The sequence below is a fragment of the Carya illinoinensis genome, chromosome 11, assembly GCF_018687715.1.
Source record: "Carya illinoinensis cultivar Pawnee chromosome 11, C.illinoinensisPawnee_v1, whole genome shotgun sequence".
NCBI classification, from domain to species: domain Eukaryota; kingdom Viridiplantae; phylum Streptophyta; class Magnoliopsida; order Fagales; family Juglandaceae; genus Carya; species Carya illinoinensis.
In genome coordinates, this window is record NC_056762.1 from 36,620,671 (window position 1) to 36,636,197 (window position 15,527).

Consider the following 15,527-nt stretch of genomic DNA (forward strand, 5'->3'; position numbering starts at 1 on the left):
AAAATAAAACAATTAATTACATAATTTACGATTTTATATAGCATTATTTTATTTAATATTATTAAATATGAAAAATATTATTTCCTTTTTATTTTTTCAATTTAATAAAAAAGTTTTGTGTTGAATCAAATAATGGGTATATGATTATCTTGATTAACTTGGGTAAATTTATTTATTCTCCTTCCAATGATTAAAAAAAATTAATCAATTTTCTCCTTCCTATTCAATTAATTTAATCCGACCAACCCACCTAATAATTCTTAATTTCATGTCTTGTTTTTTTTTTTTCCTCTCTCTCTCTCTCTCTCTCTCTCTCTCTCTCTCTCCGGTTTTATTGTAAAACTAAGTCCAAGAAAAAAAGCAATAATTGAATAATTGCGTAAACCATGATGATATTATAACATTAAAAATTTGTAAGTTGCCGTTAAAAAACAAAAGGGGGAGGCAAAAGATCCCGTGCTCTTTGTACCACTTTACTACCATGAACTTCAATACGATCGTTGACCAGACGCTGGCACCATCATCATAGTCTTCCAAACTAACGGTCAGGATGAGCCAGTCCAACGTTGTTATCAAACATCACGCGTCTTGGGCGCGTCTTTCCTGTTGATGACAATAATTAATCACTTTAAACGCTTCAGACAAACTCAAAAACTTTAAAATAAAAATAAATAATTCTCTATCTCTGTGTGTGTGTGTGTGAAAGGTGTTTCTATCTGTGAATCTCTTTCCTCTCTCTTTCTCCGTGCCTTTTCGGCTTCTCTGCTTTCTTCTTCTTCGGCGTCTCTGACAGTCTGAGCTAGCTGCTGGAGCAAGAGAGCTCGTTTTTGCGGGCCGTGCATACAATTTACTGTAAGCATTTGTTAGGGTTTTTGGTTTGGTTTTGCTGCTTTGAGCTGGACTCGAGCTACAAAAAATTTAGTGATTTTAGTCTAGTTTCTTTGCTAACAGTAATAGATGGTTCTGTTGGGGTTTTCAACTTGAAAAGTGTTTCTCACTGTCTTTGAAAGAATCTTTATGTGCTTTTGTTGCTTGAATTGTGAGTAATTTTGGTGTTGCCAAGCCGGATATTTTCCATACTAGGTGAATTGGAAGATTTTTTTTTTTTTTAATTATTATTTGAGTTTTTTTTATTTTTTGAGTTGTGTGAATGAGTTTGTTTGTCAATGGTTTCTATCTTGATAATTCGTGGGATTAATTTTTGTTGAAATGAATGGCTGAATCGGTAGATCTGTGTTGAAAGAGCGTGCTTTGGCTTCTCGAGCTTCAGTATAATATAGCAATACTTCAGAATGGATCTGTTTCAATAATGATGTATGCTTGTCAAGATATGATGTTCTACAGAAATTCGCATTGTTGTGTATCTATGTAATTTTAATGTGCTATAGCTATTAAAGAAGTGTATTTTTGAGTTTTCGGGGGTGAGTTGTTTACGAGGGTTTCATTAGTTTGTGTTAGTGAACATTATTCGGTCTGGAAACGTGAATTTGTCTATACCCAAGCTGAGATCAAAGTTGCCGGCTGTATTTGTTTCCCAATAATTGTGCTACGGGATAAATATCTATGGATAAAAAGTAAAGCCAGGCTAGCAAGCTTCATCCCAAGAATATGGGCAGATTCTTTTTTTGCTTTTGATAAGTAGAATATGGGCAGATTCTAATTGTAGCATGATCCACCTTGGGTTGAAATCATCCACTGTGATGTTAGCTTGATGCTCACCCCTCTCAAAATGGTGCGCGGATCCTAGCTGAGCAGTTGGTTGCTGCAGATGGCTTTTCATGATACGTGGATCTTAATCGAGATGGGTTATCATGTAAAGAAGCACACTAGGTAAGTTAAGCAGTTTAAAGCCATGCAATCAAGGAGAGATTTTGGCAGTTTGCTTTTCAAAGGGGTGAGCCTTAGAAGTGAAATCCACCAAACTGACACCTTTAGATGGTTTTTTTCCCAGGATCTTCCAAGCACATAGACATATAGCGGGGGTGTAAACAGAATTATATTCAAGATATAGCTCCAGTGCTGCTCATTTGTTGAGTTTCCAAAGTATTGTTTTTCTATTCATATAAATTTCAGATTTGTTTATGTAGCATTTGTTTCGTCGTTAAACTTACCCAATAAAAAAAATATATTTTTCTTCGTTAATTGTTTTGGGTGATAACTGACAGTAAATTCTTCTATACAGGTCCTTATAGGGCATTATATCTTCACTCTACTCTGGTTGAAAATCCATAACAGATCTGGCCATCTATCTGTCCTCTGTTTTTGTGGAGATTTGTAGACAAGGCTATTGAATTAGATCTAAAAATTACTGCCATAAAATCAGGTCCGAATTTGGTTTTTGAGTTGGTGTCCATGTTATGGCTTATCTATAACAAAGGAGTGGATTTTAACTCAGAATTTGGCCTTTATTTCTGTAATTATATTATATTTTCCTGTGCATTTCTGTGCGTGTCACATAAGCATGCCTTCATGGTGGGGAAAGTCTTCTTCCAAAGATGTAAAGAAGAAAGCAAACAAGGAAAGTTTCATTGATTCGATATTTAACCGAAATAAGGGTTCATCTGAAGAAAAGTGCAACAGTAGATCAGGAGGCTCTCGGAGACGTTCTAGTGACACTGTTTCAGAAAGGGGATCTCTATCCAGGGTGCCTTCAAGGTCACCATCACCATCCACTCAGGTATCACGAAGTCAAAGTTTTGCAGAAAGGCCTCATGCCCATCCTCTTCCACTTCCAGGGGTACAACTTGCTAGTGTTGGGCGTACTAACTCAGGAATCAGTGCATCATCAAAACAAAGATGTGATATAGTCTCAAAGCCACTTTTTTTGCCCCTTCCAAAACCTGGATGTACCCCAAACAGGGCAGATCCCACAGATGCTGAGGTTGATATAGCCACTGGCTCTGTTTCTAGTGATAGTAGCACCGATAGTGACGATCCATCTGACTCTCGTCTTCTTAGTCCCCTGACTTCTGACTATGAAAATGGAAACAAAACCACCATAAACAGCCCTACCAGGTGAGTCTGCTACTATGTCATTAAAAGGCTTCTTTTTTTGCCTATTTCAGTATTAATATAAGGAAAAATCTAGTTGCAAGTACAATTGTGCACTAATCTGTGCACCAATTTAATGTGATTAGTCAAAAAATAGATTTTATTAAAAATAGTGTTAATTTAAGTTCAAAGTATGAAGGAATCAATATTGGTACGCAGATTAGTACACGACTTTGCTTATATGTAGCAAAACTCTTAATATAATATCTTCTTATAAAAAAAAAAAGCTTTTTCTTTTCTATGATGATGGATAAATTGGCTATGTTGATAGGAAAAATCATACTTATGCATCAGCTCTCTATCTATCTCTCTCTCACAATTCTTTCTCTACATTTGCTGAAGTGGAATGCAGAAAGATCACTTCCCTGCTGTCAGTCAAAAGAACTCAAGCGAGATTTTGAAACCATCTAATGTTGTTCTATTCAATAATCGGAGTCTCTCTACATCACCTAAACAGAGACCTTTACGTATGCATGTACAAAATTTACAGATTCCTCCCCACGGTGATTTCTGTAGTGCTCCTGACAGCTCAATGTCAAGTCCTTCTAGAAGTCCGATGAGAGTGTTTGGGCCTGAGCAATTTATGAACTTTGGCTACTGGGCAGGAAAATCTTATCCAGATATAGCTTCTGGTCAGTGCTCTAGTCCAGGCTCCGGTCATAATTCTGGGCATAATTCAATTGGGGGTGATTTTTCGGGACAGCTTTTTTGGCCACACAGCAGGTGCAGTCCTGAGTGTTCTCCAATTCCTAGTCCCAGAATGACAAGCCCCGGTCCCAGCTCCAGAATACACAGTGGTGCCGTCACCCCTCTGCATCCACGAGCTGGATCTGCGACAGATTTGTCTGCAACTCGACCTGATGATGGGAAACAGCAGAGTCACCGGTTGCCCCTTCCTCCCTTAACAATCTCAAATTCTTGCCCCTTTTCTCCCACATATTCAGCGGCTACAACTCCTTCAGTTCCGCGTAGTCCCGGTAGAGCAGAAAATCCAAAAAGCCCAGGTTCACGCTGGAAGAAGGGACCCCTGCTAGGGAGGGGTACATGTGGACACGTATATGTTGGTTTTGACAGGTTTGTACCAAAAAGGGTGTATTCCTCACTCTTATTTTAATTTACATTCATTGATGGTACTGTGCTTTTTCTCTCACAAGGGCATTATAATTTAATTACATGAGATTGAAATCGGTGGTTCTAGTATGGTGAAATTGAGAATTACACTAACCCTTATTCGATTTTGATCTTAGATTGACAATGTCTTCAGTCTCAAAATTGATGTTATATGATTGTTCACCTGCCATTAAATTAAAGCCGCGTTACTTCTAAAAAAGGATAAATGTATTGAAGTCACATTATTTATCTCGCACAATTTCTTTTCAAGATTTCTTGTTGTTTGTCTCATTTGATCTGATTCCTGGGCCACAGTGAAAGTGGTGAGATGTGCGCTATGAAAGAGGTAACTCTCTTTGCAGATGATGCAAAGTCAAAGGAAAGTGCACAGCAGCTGGGGCAAGTAAGTTTCCTTTGGTAGATTTTTCAGGTTTCTTGTAGTAGAGCGAATGGAATATATACTTCTCTTTGAGAAGTTTGAGGTAGATTTCTTACAATTTATTGACTTGACAGGAAATTGCACTGCTAAGTCGCCTGCGACATCCAAATATAGTGCAGTATTATGGGTCTGAGACTGTAAGTTCTGCCTTCATTCAAACAAAAGTATTCTTACATGCTTGCTGTGATACATGTCAGGGACTTGTTATTAGGAAAACATTGATATGGATACTTTCTTAATGCATCAATTTCTTTTTTTCGGTTTTATCCACATGAAGTAATGTTAGACCACTAGAAGCAATCACTGCTTCAGAATTATTATTATATATTTAAAATTTTAGGTTCCTCTTCATTTATTGTGCAGAGAGATGACAGACTATATATATATCTAGAATATGTATCTGGTGGTTCCATCTATAAACTGCTTCAAGAATATGGTCAGTTTGGTGAAATAGCTATTCGCAGTTATACTCAACAAATTCTGTCCGGGCTTGCATATCTGCATTCTAAAAGCACTGTCCATAGGTGAGTTTTAGTAATAGAGTTCCAACTTTGATTGTTTTGGGAATATTACGATTGGTTGGTTAATTCATTAGCCCTTTTGTTTTCATCGTCTTGGAACATCACTTATTCTTATCAGTAAGGTGTAATTCTGTTTAGGGACATCAAAGGAGCAAATATTCTGGTAGACCCCCATGGCCGGGTGAAATTGGCGGATTTTGGGATGGCAAAGCATGTAAGAGCATTCTTCTGCATATTTTCTATATTCTTTTGTAAAGTACTGTTCCTTGCCCTAAAAGACTTCGATCCTTAACATCTTGGGTGCCATATCATACAAAAAAATAATAACATGTGTCATGTTGGTCGTGGTATTTCTTTTGTACATTTAGTTAGTTCCAAACTAGATGGTGACATTGATATGTTGTGTAATTGCTAAGTAGAAATGCTGTAAAAGCTTAGTTGGTTCTTTTCAAAGAACCAACAGACTGGTCAAAGCAGGAATTGCCAATTGGGCACTAAATAGCCTGCCGCTTTGTGTGTGTGTGTGTGTGTGTGTGTGTAAAGGCTAATAACCTGCTGGTTTATGTCCGATGTGAATACTTAAACCATGACACCTGGGTTCTAATCTAGTTTCTGGAAATTATTTTGCAGATCTCTGCGCAGTCTTGTCCATTATCATTCAAGGGAAGCCCTTATTGGATGGCTCCTGAGGTCAGCATGATTTGTCGTCATGCTCTTGAGTCACCATTCTTTATGATGCTTTCTAGTAATATTTTTTTGTTGAGTCAATTGCTTAGGTTATCAAGAATTCAAATGGTTGTAATCTTGCTGTTGATATTTGGAGCCTTGGATGCACTGTGTTAGAGATGGCTACAACAAAACCACCATGGAGCCAGTATGAAGGGGTTAGTAAAAACTGGATAAGAATTGTTGAAGATAATGCATTTTTTTTCCAAATATACTAATGGATCCACTAGTCCGTGAAAGCTGCATTCTAGATATAGATTGTTTGACATGTTTTATCTTGTGTTCTGTGCCTCTTCACAGATTGCTGCTATGTTTAAGATTGGGAATAGCAAGGAGCTTCCTGCAATTCCTGATCATCTTTCAGAGGATGGAAAGAATTTTGTGAGGTTGTGTTTGCAGCGCAATCCATTAGATCGTCCTACAGCTGCTATGCTTTTGGAGCATCCTTTTGTTAAGAATGCTGCACCATCAGAAAGACCCCTTTTGAGTGATGATCCTTCAGATGCAGTACCCATGGTTACAAATGCTGTGAGATCTCTGGTACAGGCATTTTATTCACCCTCAAACGTCCATGATCAATGTTTTTATTGTTGATGCCTTGGGCTGCAAGTCTGCAATGTTTTTATCCCAAAGCAGTCAAATTATGAGAACTTAGCTGAGTGTAATATGTCAGGGGTTATCTAATAGCTGCATCGTTTTTTCCTGATAAGTTACATAAATTTTGCATTGATGTTGTGTATGTATTTCTATGTTTGCTCACACAATCGATTTATAAGTTGAAACACTTAACAGTGTCTCCAATCTCTCCTTATAGTAGATGACGACTGTATCATGTGCAAAAAGTCATTCCCATACTGTCGTTGAACATGGTTAGCTTCTAACTTCCATAAGTTTGATGTGGAAACCCAATTACATCTGTGTTGAAACATGGACTCTAGATGTTTAGTCGTTGAACTCGGTATTGATATGCATCTATATGGAGCCATTAGCTAGTGAGAAACTAATATTTTGATGCCTTTCTATTGTAGTTAATACATATTATTCCTCAAGTAAAGAATTGTCTAGTTAAATTAATGCTTATGAACTTGTTGGTATCTTCAATGAGAGGAGAAATCTGATGTGGTTTTTGCTGGTCTGCCTTCAGTCAACTGTTGGTTCTCTCTTCTTTCAGGGCATTGGACATGTACAGAGTTCTTCATGCTTAGACTCGGATGGAGTTGGTATGCATCAGGCTAGAGGCTCAAAAATCGGTTTGGGATCCAGGTCCTCCCAATCTCTGTAATCACGCACTCATACACTTGCATGAATGGAGCATACTCATGTATCATCACTGCATTTGTGCACATATGGTTAATGTGGTAACAAGTTGTTAAGAACTAGGACAATGATTTGTACAGGCTTAGGGTGTGCAAACCCCACACAGGCCCTTTGAGAAAAAGTGAGACCCATATGAAAAAATCCAAATTGAGAGCCACTTTTTTTTCTAAGGGTTTGCATGGGACTTGCACGCTCTAAAGCCTATATCTGCTAGCTCCATGTACGGCTGTCTATATGTCATGGGCATTATATTAATAACCACTTAACAGTCATTTTCTCCTCTTAACTTTGTCACTTGTTTTTCCAGTGGTACCCAGCGATGGAACATATCATGCCCAGTTTCGCCCATTGGGAGCCCTCTTCTACATTCAAGGTCACCACAACATGTGAGCAGAAGGATGTCCCCCTCTCCAATTTCTAGCCCTCGTACAACATCTGGTTCATCTACTCCCCTTAACTGTAGTAGTGGTGCTACCACATTTCATCACCCAAAGCAGCCAACTATGTACTTTCATGAAGGTGTAGGAATGATCCAAAAGGGCCAAAATAGTTTCTATACTAATGGCAGCACCACATATCATGAGCCAAAGTCTGACCTGTTTCGAGGGATGCCACAAGCTTCTCATGCTTTCCGTGAGATAATTTCATCCGATAGTGGTGCTTCTGGAAACCAGATGGGACGTCCTATCCTTGGGGACACCAGGGAATTGTATGAGAAACAGTTGGTTTTGGCCGATCATGTGTCTCAGCAGCCCTCAAGGGAGCATCCGAAGCAAAGTTCATCAGCAGAACTTAAAGCCAGCTCACAGTCGTAACTGATTTACATTTGAATCCTAACAAGAGGAGGATTCCAGGCATACATACCAGATTCTTTCTGATGCTTCAATGGCATCATATTCATGGCTGATAACACCATTTTGTACTTAGGAATTGAACTTGGGGAAGTAACTGAATAAGGTTGGATTCTGTTGCGAGCCTAAATGACAAGAAAGATGATTTTGAAATGCCCTCCATACATGATTGGTCGGTTCAAATGGTAAGCAATATTCATAATGGGCAAATTTCTCTTTCAGCATTAATTAAAGCATTTCTCCAATTCCCTGTATTTCTCCCTACATTACCTGTAGTTCTCCTTTATTGTGAATTTCATATATTTTCCGGTGGAAAATGATACACATACAACTCTTTACATAATCCTGTTTTAAATTAGGGGCATTTTTGTAAAATAACTTATAAAAGTAGTATCATATTTTTAGAAATACTCCCAATTTAAAATATGGTTGTAAAAAGCGTTGTAAGTGTATCATTACTCATTTTCCCGTATGCTGTCAACCACTTCATAGGTCCTGCCAAATCATTGATTTTGCAGAAAAGATGGCTGCTGAAGATCCAGCAATCGGCAGTTCCTTGCAATGGAGAGCATTCCCGCATGCGTAAAGAAATTTATACCACACCTGGAAAACCTAAAAGGTACAAGAGTTACTACGATGAGGACTCTTGATATTTTTCTTTTTTCTCTTTTGAAAGGGGGAATATTTTGGCCGTGGCAAAGAATCTTTGTACAGTGAGGATGGGAAGTAAATTAGTCGTTTTTTAACAATCTCATGTATGAATTAATGGTAGCTCAGCCCCTCTCTTATAATGGATTGCCATGACGAAATCATTGTATTGACGTCATACTTGCATCAGATTTAAGGAAATCTAGTTCATATTGTAGCTCTTGCTTTCATGTGAGATCCTTTATATTGTGATTTAGGCTGTACCCTCCTGATGATTGATAACCAAGAGCAATAGGATCTAGTTTCCTGCTAAAATGCCTTTGATGTTTCTATCTTGGCTTTCAGCTGAGGCATCCTTTTCCTGAGGTGGGGTTCAAACAATTTCGAGGAATGCGCGAACACAGCAAATGGCGGTTGATTGATTCAAAGCTAATGCTGTTTATAATTTCTATATGCAAAAGGCCCCTCAAGAATTAGAATCAACATGCCCATTAAAAAGTTGCTGTCCACAACTTCCCCATGCCTAATGCCAGCAGGAATGGCAAAGGAGGTCCCCCACAAATGGTTTCACAAGTCAAGAACGAATAAGAAAAGGACTGCTGCACCATGCATGGCAATGAACATAGCTGTTACATGGTTGTCAGCTGTGACCTTCTTCTAGTTAAAAACACACAAAGCGTAATCCACAACTCAACATTGCCTTAATCACAGCTACTTTTGGTTTGTCAAATCCACACTGAAGTCCCACAATTTCTTCGCCAATTCTACATCTTTAGCGTGAATGCTTGGTTTCGCTTTGTTACTGTCCATGAAATATTCACCACTTACTCCTTCAACTTGTGGATGCAATGCTACATAGCACTGCGTTGCTGCTCCCTGCAAAAATGCAAAAGAATAGAATAAGCAACCATGCTGCCGGTGCAAGGGCACAACTTAATCGGTGAAGCTGCTTTGTTTTGTTAGGACTTGCAGGATTAACCATTTTTTATAAGTAACTTGCAGATTAACCATTGAAAATAGCAAATATTAATAGTAATATGATACATACCTGATGAACATTTTTAAGCACATATTTACCAACCGTGTTAGCAATAGCTGCAACGAACCAAAACACACAAATATTAATACACCCGATACGTTTTACATTCTATGAAAGAACTAAGAAACTTATGATCTGGTTAAATTAAATATGGCATGGTTCCAATATGGTTTTTATGTTGAAACTCATGATCTAAAAGAGAATCTTTTCCTCGATGCACCATGCAATAATTAAGATGCACTTATTATCGTCAAAGGAGTCCACAAAGTTCCATAACAAAGATCTTTTCGTTGTCAGCAGATTTGTGCAGGTATGAATTAGAATACCTGAAACCTGATCCTAAACAAAGGAAGAATTAGAATTGAACCCAGCGGTTCACTTACAGTAAATATGCACGTATGTCTTTAAACAAAATTGAATACAAGTCAAATGGCTCAGAGTTTTACCACCAATGAAACTATGGTGACGCAGAAGGTTTGTAACAATAGCTCCCGGATGAAGGGAATTAGCAGTTATCTCCACCCCTTCTTCCTGTTTAAGATAGGGAAGAAAACAACAATTGCAGCTTAGATCCCACGTCACTTGATAATATGACTTAGATGGAATTATGAACAGAAAGAACAACAAGACGAACATCGAAAGACTTTTTATCATTCCTGTCCTGAAGATCAAAAAAGTAGACCTTACACCATGATCTTTATATTGAATCAAATGGTGGTAAGATTCGGTAGTGGTCAATGCAGCAACTATGTCTCACTTACAATCTTCCATAGTTACTGATTATATACAACTTCCTAAGCTTGATCTATGTACACTTATTTAAACTTGGTAAAAAGACCCCAAATGAGTGAGCTCCTTTAAGCACAGGCGAGTTGCAGTGACTTCAGAATTTATTTCTGGAGCTAGCCAAAATAAGGAAAGTTTATAGATGTTTCATTCGATCATGCACACACTCTATCAAGATACTGCTTTATTTATCATTCACCTATTTGTGCCTGAGGATATCATGCACACCAGGATACGGATTATATGCCAGGCCAGAGTCACAAAGTAAAAACACTCTTCATCATTTGCAAGTTAAGCTAGCAATTGATAGTTTATTAGGATTTAACTTTTTACCATACATAGGTTCAATTGAATTACTAATAGAAGTGGGCTATGCCTACTGCACTTTTAATAAAATCTTTGATTGCCTTACAAAAAAATTCCAATAAAAGTAAATGGAGTCACCAATCAAGTAATTTAACAAGAAGTATCATAGACAACAGAAGAAAGAAGTTTGGTGCCTAGCTGCTGAGGATGAGAAAACGGAAGATAACAGCAATGAAAAATCTAAAATATAAAGTCCGGTACATCTGGCACAGTATGATTACAAGCACTTACCTCACATTCTTGTACTTTCTCCAGGATATGAATATTAACTCTTTATTTTCATCTCTTTTCTAATTCTCGACAATAAGGCCCCGTTTGGATTGTAAGATGGTCTTATCTAATCTCATCTCAACATTCAAAAACCACAAATACAAACACCTTTCAATTTCAAATCTTGAACTTTTTCCTCTAATCATTATAACTTTCCCAAACTTCCAAACAAAACACAAAAAACAATTCAACTTTTTCAAATCCCAAAACAAAAATTATATTAAAAAATTATATTCTAACCAACATTTTAACTTTATAATATTTTTATTCAACTTTTTCTTTCTCATTTCCCAAAACCCCATAAAACATCTTAACTCAAACCATTTAACTACTATTAGAATTTTGATCACAATTCAAGTAAATGATAACTTTGAACTTAAGTATCTATTTTCAGATGATTTCACGTGGACCACTTATGCATGAACTTAGCTGGAAGGATCTGGTGTCACCAGGAGAAGATATTGAAATGACAGAATCTAAATAGGCAAACACTTCTGCTTCTTTTTTTATCAGTAAACAAGAAAAATAGGCAAACACAACTATTGCAAATGTCCTAAAGGAAAAATATTTACTGGACTCCCAACCACGTTCAATAACACTTCTCATCATTGGAAGCTATTTCTATATTAAATCAATATCATACATGATACAATGCGAGGCTTGCATAAGCATTTTCCTTGTCAGTAATTCAGGAATTGAACACAGTTTCTCAAAAATATAATTTCCAATAATATAGAAAGAAACTAAAAATTTCTTAACAAGGAGGATATCCACGATCAGATTTACAATTTTCTTCCTATCAGGATTAATAAATGATGGCTTATATGCAATAAGTACCTTCAAACGCCTCGCAAGCTCATTAGCATGCAATATGTTGGCAAGCTTTGATTGTCCATAAGCATAAATAGTGTTATATCTGTTAATTATCAAATAAAATACAAAATTGGGGAAAAAGCATTGTTAGTTATAAGAACCACAAAACATATGTTACTTAAAAGTCATCAAATTTTCCAGTCAAAGGTCTACCCCGATTCATCATTGATCTTATCAAAACGAATTCCTTCATGATATGTGAATCGGTGACCCTCCGATGCTAAATTAACAATCCTTCCCTCCTTCTTGCTTTCATGAGCTGTTTTTTTCATTGTCTCCAATAGAAGGTTTGTCAAAAGAAAATGACCTGCAAAATGAACTAAGACCTCAGCACTCCATATTCCACTCACTTGAAGGGTAAGTAGCAACTGTATTAACAGAAAATCTTTAATATATGTCATGGGAAGTGCATGATGGGCAGCTTTTCAGATCCCGAGACAATCTTTATCTCTGATTCCCCAGAAAAACAAAAGAAAAAAGGAAAGTGTAACTATGTTTCCCTGTTTTGATACTGTCAAGACTATTCCTGATAAAAGATTACTGCAGCCTCAATGCAGATCAAAGGAGCTTGAGAGGAACATACCTAAATGGTTAGTTGCAAACTGCAGCTCAATATTGTCTTGAGAAAGTGTGAACGGAGATGCCATCACCCCTGCATTGTTGCTTTCAAACAAACAATACAGAATTTCAGTTCTAGTTGGTAAGTTTCCAATCTTAAAACTGAAATTAAAACGAGATTTTGTCTGTGTCTGCTTCACTTAGTGGGTGTAGGGGTCTCCTTTTTTAAAAAGTTCCATGAAATAGAAAAATAAAAGCAATGTGTCCAAACATGCAGAGGTGGACACAGATGTGTCCAAAGTTCAAACTCTTTTTCGGACCGGACCAAACCGTTAGCTATCAATTCAGTCAGTCCAATCTGTCCAACTCGGTCCATATGAGCTAAGATCATTTTTTTCCTCCTTTTTTTTGGTAGATAAATTAATACAAAAAATTAATTAAATTAATAAAATCAAAATTAAGTGAGCTATTTAATGTGGATTATGCAAGTAACTCATTAAAAAAATACTTAATTATAATTATATTTATGATGTTAATAGTTACTAAATTAGTACTTTAGTAAAGTATGTATCTACATAATATAACATATATTATCATATGATTTATCGTATGATATATTAGTTAATTGATAGCATATATTATTTTATATTTTGTATGTTCAATGGTGATAGATTAGAGAAAATTATATCATTAACTTATATAAATACTATATAAAATAATATATTATACATATAATATTTAAAAATTTTATATGTAAGTGATTCGATCGGTTTTGGTCTGGTCCTGTCAAAAAAGTACACTCCGAGACCAAACCAAAAACCGAATTTTGGAGACACCATAGACCGAGACCAAGTAGGGGTGATTTCAGTCTAGTCCAGTCCGGTCGGTTTTTTCGGTCCGAACAGAAAAATTTTCACCCCTACAAATGATGGCATACAAACTCATGCACCCACTTGTTTATATATATATATATATAGAGAGAGAGAGAGAGAGAGAGAGAGAGAGGAATAACTTTGAGAGAATGGAATCGAACTAATTACAAAAGCTCCTGCAAAATATGCTTACATGAGGATATTCAGTGGACGACCCAATTCAGTATAATCTGATGCAAATTTCCTTACCGATCCCATTGAGCTAAGATCTAACTCCATGACATCAATTTTAGCATTGGGGATTTCCTTAAGTATTTCTTCTTTGGCATTCCTACCAGCATCCATATTCCTTACAGCCATAATTACATGGACAGCACGCAAAGCCAAAATCCGGGTTGTCTCTGCACCAAGGCCACTTGATGCTCCTGAAATTGAAATCGATGTGAGAATCGAAATATTCCAAAACATGCAGAATTAATTAATTACTGCGGCCAATAACAGGGTATGCCAAGAATTTTCTTATATTTCTCTGAAACTCACCAATACAAGTGACAAAGTGATGGTGGCATAAGATCACCCAAAAGTGTGAACAATTTCCATTAGTCATCTTGTCTAAAAACAAGGAAAACAACCTTATGGGAGAACCAACACAATGCATAACCATCTGCTTGCATCATTTTTTTGTCAAGAGTTGAAAGATGTTTTTTTTTTTTTTTTCTTTTTGGAGGGGTGATTGGTTATAGTATCCACAGCATAGCTTCTTTTTATCCCAAAAAACTAATCTACCATGGGATGCGCTCATTTCGTATACGAGATATTATTCTCCAAATTTCTCGTATTGTTTCTCATGGGAGTTCAGCTTGATGTATAGGAAAGAGCTATTGAACAGGTTTATGTTCATTTTCCAGGTAACACTTTCAATCAACAAATGTAAATTGCTACATTCACCTTTCCAAAGAAAGCAACCTCTAAAATAAGCATACATTTGGCAAAATTAAAAAGAGCCCAGTAATAAAGTCTCACCATATCATTCGACTGATACTTTGAAATATAATACTAATATACACCAAGTTTCCAATTTTGGTATCTTAAGCAACAGTTTCAAACATGTGAACAGAAACTAAATTTATTTCAATAGACCAGGACTGTGATCAATCAATCGTTCAAATAAAGCAGAATAGAATGAAAGATAACCATCAAAGTGAACCTATATACACTAACTCGTGCAACATGTATGTGCAAGGTTTCCATCAACTCTGACTACTCTATAAAAACTCACAAATCCATGAATTCGACAGAATACTCAATTTGTTTGAGCTCTCATTTTTTAATAAGCAAAAATATTATATATATTAATAGGAGTAACCAATTACACTAAACGTATGCAAAAAAACACCTAGCCCATACTAAAGAGCTCCTAATGACCCAAAAAGCCCGTGAAAAACTACCGAAAATACACCAAGCCTGAATTGGAATAGAACACACCTCCCCAACTCTAACCACTTATTTCCCATAAGACTAATACTCCATCCGAAACTCCCTCTACAGAACGTCTTCATAATACCCCCCCTTTAGTCTTCCCAATAGCTCTCATTTGTTGTGCTCTTACCAATTCTATCCTCTGTAACATCTTTTATTAAGAACTGACACGATTAGATAATAAGCTGGAATCCATGAACGAACAATAGCAGTTATTCAGAACAAACCCCATCGATTTATTCTCCAAAAAAAAAAAATCGAACACGTAGTCCTGAAAAAAATTTTCCCCTAAAACACAAAAACCCAATAACAGAAAAATATATAAGAATATGAAGAATTAGAATAAATCGAAATCAAAATACCCCCCGACCAAAAGAAACGACCTGTAACGATGGCAGTGAGACCGGTTCCATCAATTCCTTGGGTAACTTGCTCTGCCGTGGAACAGGCTGAGAAACCGGATGGCCCTTTCCAGCCAAAAATCCACATTTTCTTTCCGGGTAATACCAACCAAGAACAAACTCACGAACTCTGGTGTCACTCCTCACTTTGATGCAGCCGGCGTTTTCATTGGCAGCGAGTAGCCTTTCCACTTAAATATAGTCAAGTTGGCAACTTCCC

The 15,527-nt window shown here is 36.8% G+C and overlaps 2 protein-coding genes across 10 annotated transcripts; one reads left to right on the forward strand and one right to left on the reverse strand.

Annotated features, from left to right (window-relative positions):
• Positions 1 to 680: 680 nt before the first annotated feature.
• LOC122281916 (mitogen-activated protein kinase kinase kinase YODA) lies at positions 681 to 8,880 on the forward strand. Of its 8 annotated transcripts, none has more exons than XM_043093785.1 (15): positions 681 to 852; positions 1,449 to 1,830; positions 1,952 to 2,043; positions 2,183 to 3,015; positions 3,394 to 4,125; positions 4,477 to 4,564; positions 4,675 to 4,737; positions 4,964 to 5,124; positions 5,260 to 5,335; positions 5,752 to 5,811; positions 5,898 to 6,005; positions 6,148 to 6,387; positions 6,992 to 7,125; positions 7,472 to 8,200; positions 8,534 to 8,880. In XM_043093785.1, exons 4-14 carry the CDS (start codon positions 2,462 to 2,464, stop codon positions 7,977 to 7,979), a joined length of 2,724 nt encoding a protein of 907 aa, XP_042949719.1. In that variant the 5' UTR covers positions 681 to 852; positions 1,449 to 1,830; positions 1,952 to 2,043; positions 2,183 to 2,461; the 3' UTR covers positions 7,980 to 8,200; positions 8,534 to 8,880. The 8 variants fall into 8 exon arrangements, with proteins under 8 accessions (XP_042949719.1, XP_042949720.1, XP_042949721.1 ...); XM_043093786.1 differs by having other exon boundaries at positions 1,654 to 1,830; XM_043093787.1 differs by having other exon boundaries at positions 1,708 to 1,830.
• A 249-nt stretch (positions 8,881 to 9,129) lies between these two features.
• Positions 9,130 to 15,525, reverse strand: LOC122281921 (short-chain dehydrogenase TIC 32, chloroplastic-like). Of its 2 annotated transcripts, none has more exons than XM_043093796.1 (8): positions 15,290 to 15,524; positions 13,621 to 13,852; positions 12,581 to 12,660; positions 12,151 to 12,304; positions 11,962 to 12,040; positions 10,149 to 10,233; positions 9,712 to 9,758; positions 9,130 to 9,539 (listed from the first exon to the last, which is right to left on the reverse strand). In XM_043093796.1, exons 1-8 carry the CDS (start codon positions 15,393 to 15,395, stop codon positions 9,375 to 9,377), a joined length of 948 nt encoding a protein of 315 aa, XP_042949730.1. In that variant the 5' UTR covers positions 15,396 to 15,524; the 3' UTR covers positions 9,130 to 9,374. The 2 variants fall into 2 exon arrangements, with proteins under 2 accessions (XP_042949730.1, XP_042949731.1); XM_043093797.1 differs by lacking the exon at positions 9,130 to 9,539 and adding an exon at positions 10,029 to 10,041 and having other exon boundaries at positions 9,728 to 9,758; positions 15,290 to 15,525.
• Positions 15,526 to 15,527: the final 2 nt, after the last annotated feature.